The sequence below is a fragment of the Opisthorchis viverrini genome, assembly GCF_000715545.1.
Source record: "Opisthorchis viverrini unplaced genomic scaffold opera_v5_306, whole genome shotgun sequence".
NCBI lineage: Eukaryota > Metazoa > Platyhelminthes > Trematoda > Opisthorchiida > Opisthorchiidae > Opisthorchis > Opisthorchis viverrini.
Genome location: NW_008751964.1, coordinates 235,754 through 239,701, shown reverse-complemented (window position 1 = coordinate 239,701; position 3,948 = coordinate 235,754). Strand labels below are relative to the sequence as shown.

At 43.2% G+C, this 3,948-nt stretch overlaps 1 protein-coding gene across 1 annotated transcript in view; it reads right to left on the bottom strand.

The window, feature by feature from the left end:
* The window catches only part of T265_09816 (hypothetical protein), a gene marked incomplete at both ends in the record, with an annotated part of 22,520 nt that overhangs the window by 7,437 nt on the left and 11,135 nt on the right, over nucleotides 1-3,948 (bottom strand). Inside the window, one exon of the mRNA XM_009175999.1 lies at nucleotides 1,763-1,823. Coding sequence (XP_009174263.1) covers nucleotides 1,763-1,823 — 61 coding nt within the window. The remainder of the gene's footprint in view (nucleotides 1-1,762; nucleotides 1,824-3,948) is intronic.

Below are 3,948 nucleotides of genomic sequence, written 5' to 3'. Positions count from 1 at the left end.
ATAAGGCTTTCAAATAAGTCATGGCTGTACGGCAGTGAAGCATTGGTGTTGAGCACTGATGTCATGCTGTCGTTGATGATGATGATGATGACCGCGAAAACTTTCGGTCGGAGACATGCTTCGAATCTACACAGAAAACTTTGAGCATCAGCATGGCTGTAACTCAGACCTTGCATATCCTTTGGGTTGTGGTAGTTACAAGGCAAAGCCGATTGGATAAGATTGTAGATTACTGTTTTCACCCAAAGTGGACGCTTTCGAACAGGCTGCCGCCCCAACGCCGATCTTGATGGTCTGCACAACTGCTGTTCCAAAAGTAACAATATTACTTACCTTACACCTATGCAAAACACCATAAAACATCACACATGTTCAAGCTGCAGAAACACTAGGTAAATCGGAGTTTCTCCTCCAATTGTTTAGGTGGAAAAGGCCCTTGAAGTGTATTACTAATTGTGTTCTGACAGTTTTGCTTGCCAATCACTTCTAACCAGAACTTTCCACGCTATGGACGCAGAAGCAGCCTCGATACGCAAAGGGGTGGTGACAAGTATGGGATTATAAATTGTTTGAATAGTAGTGATCCAAGTTAGCAATCCATAGAAAGAGCCTCACGCCAGCGTGCTACAACCAACACCATAATCGCAGTCAAGTTTTGACCCCACCCATCAACTGGAGCATTCTTACAATTAACTTTTCTGACTGGAGGAAAGCTATTATAATGAACTCGAAAAAGAAAGTCGGGTTCACCAGACATGGGGCCAACGGAATTAAAAACCGGTAGTAATGAGTAGTAAAATAAACATACGTTTTCCAACCTGAAATAATCCCATTAGTCTATCAGCTATAAACCATGTACCAAGAGCGATGCAGCCAAACAATAGAGGCGATGGCACGATCGGTTAGTTCGCGTTAGCATCCACCAGAACAAGCCTCACTGAATTTAACTGAAGACAGTCTGCCCTGAATTCGGCTGTATGAAAGTCACTAGCAATTGAGAGAGGATTACTAACCACAGAACTCACAACGCGGTGAACAGTGGGTTAAGGCTTCTATCTCAACGGCTATAACGGTGACAGTCATTTTCAGCTGAATCTCTCGTTTGTGGTAGTCATCAACCGAATGCTCTGAACAGAGGCAATCCCCTGGTTGAATTGGAGCGATATGTAACACATGAAAGTAGCTTTCCAGAGAGAAAATTTACAGAGTTGATGGAAAGACACCTTACGTGTTCAACTAGAAAATAGGAAACTCTGGTATCATGCCCACTTGATGAGCTTCGAAAAGGACAAAACCGGTAGTGAGCAGTCAACACTTTCATCAACTTTATAAGTAGCGCTATGTCAAGAAAAATCCAAGGAAAACTCCACACACAACAGGACAGTTTCCTTCACTTGTAATTTATACGGCCATGGAGGTCGTAACCCTTTTAGACTGAGTCAATCACACAGATTACTTCGGCTGGTCCATTGGTTGTCCTTCTAAGGGGGAATCTCTGTAATATGAATTGCAGAGAGATCAGGCAAAACCGCTCAATCGGAACGACCAATCATACGTGGCGACCTCTGAGCGCCTAACTGCCAGATAAACTACAGTACTGGAAAACCAGGAGACTAAACTACGGACAACGGTTTTTTTCTTCGGTAGGATAATGACAGAAATTTTCTTCGGCAGAATACCAAATGAACTGCTTAAAAACAACAAACATTTAGGGCTGCGGTCTATTCTGGACTAACCCGAAAACCAAAGAAAAAGAACTAACCTATATATTCCTTCTGGCTGATGTATCCGTCATGGTCATGGTCCATTTCTTCAATTGTCTCCTTTAGAATTAAAAGAGCAGATTAGAAAACCAATGGAGTCTATACGTGTACCCACGGTGTGGATAAGCCATTTTTGCCTAGTAAATCATGAAAATGGAAATATAATTTTCAGAAAATGCCCGAAGGAAAGTAGAACCTCAGCCGCCGAATCCTTCAGTGTCTAGCTGTTATGTCACCCGAAAGAAGCGCGAGGGCTGGGATACTGCTAAATTGCCCAAACCTAGAAAGGGGAAGTCGAGAGGCAGAGGTTGGGTTCGGACCACGCACCTTCTGGTCAGTAAATTTGCGCCCTAACCACTGAGCCATCTCGCCTTCAAATACAGGGTCGTATCAATCCGCTAACTCCGAGGAAAAATTCGAGAGAACATAGAGTAACTTATCTTAAGAGTTGTTGTATCATGGAAACGACTGTAAGACCAGCAGGTTGCGAAAGCACACTCGGTCTCAGCAGATCTCCTATAAAGCTGCATGACGAACGAAATGGGCGCTAAATCTTCCCTCAGTTGGGTCACACTTGGCAGTATCACCACGATAGCTTGCTAGTACGGAGTCGTATTCGCAAAAAGGCAGTGCAGAGTCATGAGTGGTCAAGGAGGACGCTCACATCTGAGCACCGGTGAGTAAGAAGAATTGCGCATGTGTCGTGAGGAAGACGGAAGAACAATTCTCTTTTGCTCCATTGTAGACCTGGTTTAGATGTACGTTACCTAGATCATGTGAATGTCATACCTAGAGGCAGATTGTTTTGCCAGCCCCATACGTCAAACCGAGTTACCATCAAAAGATGATATCACATATGCATACCGTAACCTGGTAAGGATACCGTAAATGCGCAACTGTACTTAGCCCGACTAGTTTATGGGGTCCACGAGGTTTTGGCATTAACAGCTCAGTTAATCAATGAGGAGAAACTATTTTTCTTCATTCTCTAATTCGACTTCGTCTCCTGGTTCACATAGCACGGTCCGCAACCGTGACTTGGACTGTGCATGCGCGATTAAAAAATCTTCGGAGTGAAATGAATTGATGACGTCCGTGAAATCTCAAGCATAGTGGAAAAAATGTACACAGCCGAAATAAACGTAACAATCAACATCAAAATAAATTATAGCGCTAGTGAACTATGGGAAGGGGGGACAGCGCACAATTTGTGGAACTATGGTTCGGGTTTCACCCCCTTGATAAGGCATGTTTATAGAGAGAACGAAAAAGTCGGAGATTTTGATGACAAATGTCCAAACACCCGATAAAAGTCGAGGCTACTCTAGGTCTACTTGACTCGACAAAGTGCACACACATGAGGATTAAATTTATTGAATTACTGAGTGATCACACAGAGACCTTTTGATTTGTAGAACGGACTACGTTATATTTGCTTCATGTCTAGTGACAAGTCCATCCGATATAGGACTCGTTCGTTTAGAAACCTGAAAACTTTGGTCAGTGTTTGAGGCGCTTCCGCGCCCTTCAATACAACTCTTGAACTTGGTGTCGTTCAAGAAATAGATTATGTACGTCATCAGATAAGAAATGCTGGTAAAACTTGATCGCAGTCACTTCTCCCAAAATCTTAATGTATCGGCGGAGGGTCCGCTCCCTTCAGCGCTCAACGTTTGGACGCGGATGTCCCATGGGATTTAAGTTTTACGGGCCAATAATTGATGGTTCTGGAACTGATGCACCCTATTTCACTTCAAAACACTAGGACGTCGAATTCAGTTTCTTGTGGAAGTTTGAACTTCAAACATCAACATCTTTCCGGATTAGATAATCAACCTCTTAATTGGGTGATTTCTTGAAAACAGGGCCTCTGTAAGCTACCCGGATTTCATTTAAAACCACCAATTAGTTGCCCAGACACAAGAACAAATTTTTGTGAACAGACATTGACATCAGAATAACTCTTTGCGTCATTAACAGGAATAGACACAGGTAAATTAGCCAGCAAAGCGAAGCAGATTTGTCAGTTCGATCGGTACTAAATTCGGCGGTAGCTACCGTTCTGTTTACGAAGCGTCCATTAACTCATTGATCCTACATGAATTCCATCCAAAACCTTACATCTGAACAAAAAAGAGGGCGTCCTTTGGAGGCCCTTCTGAACGGCATTACATGGCCTGGCCTT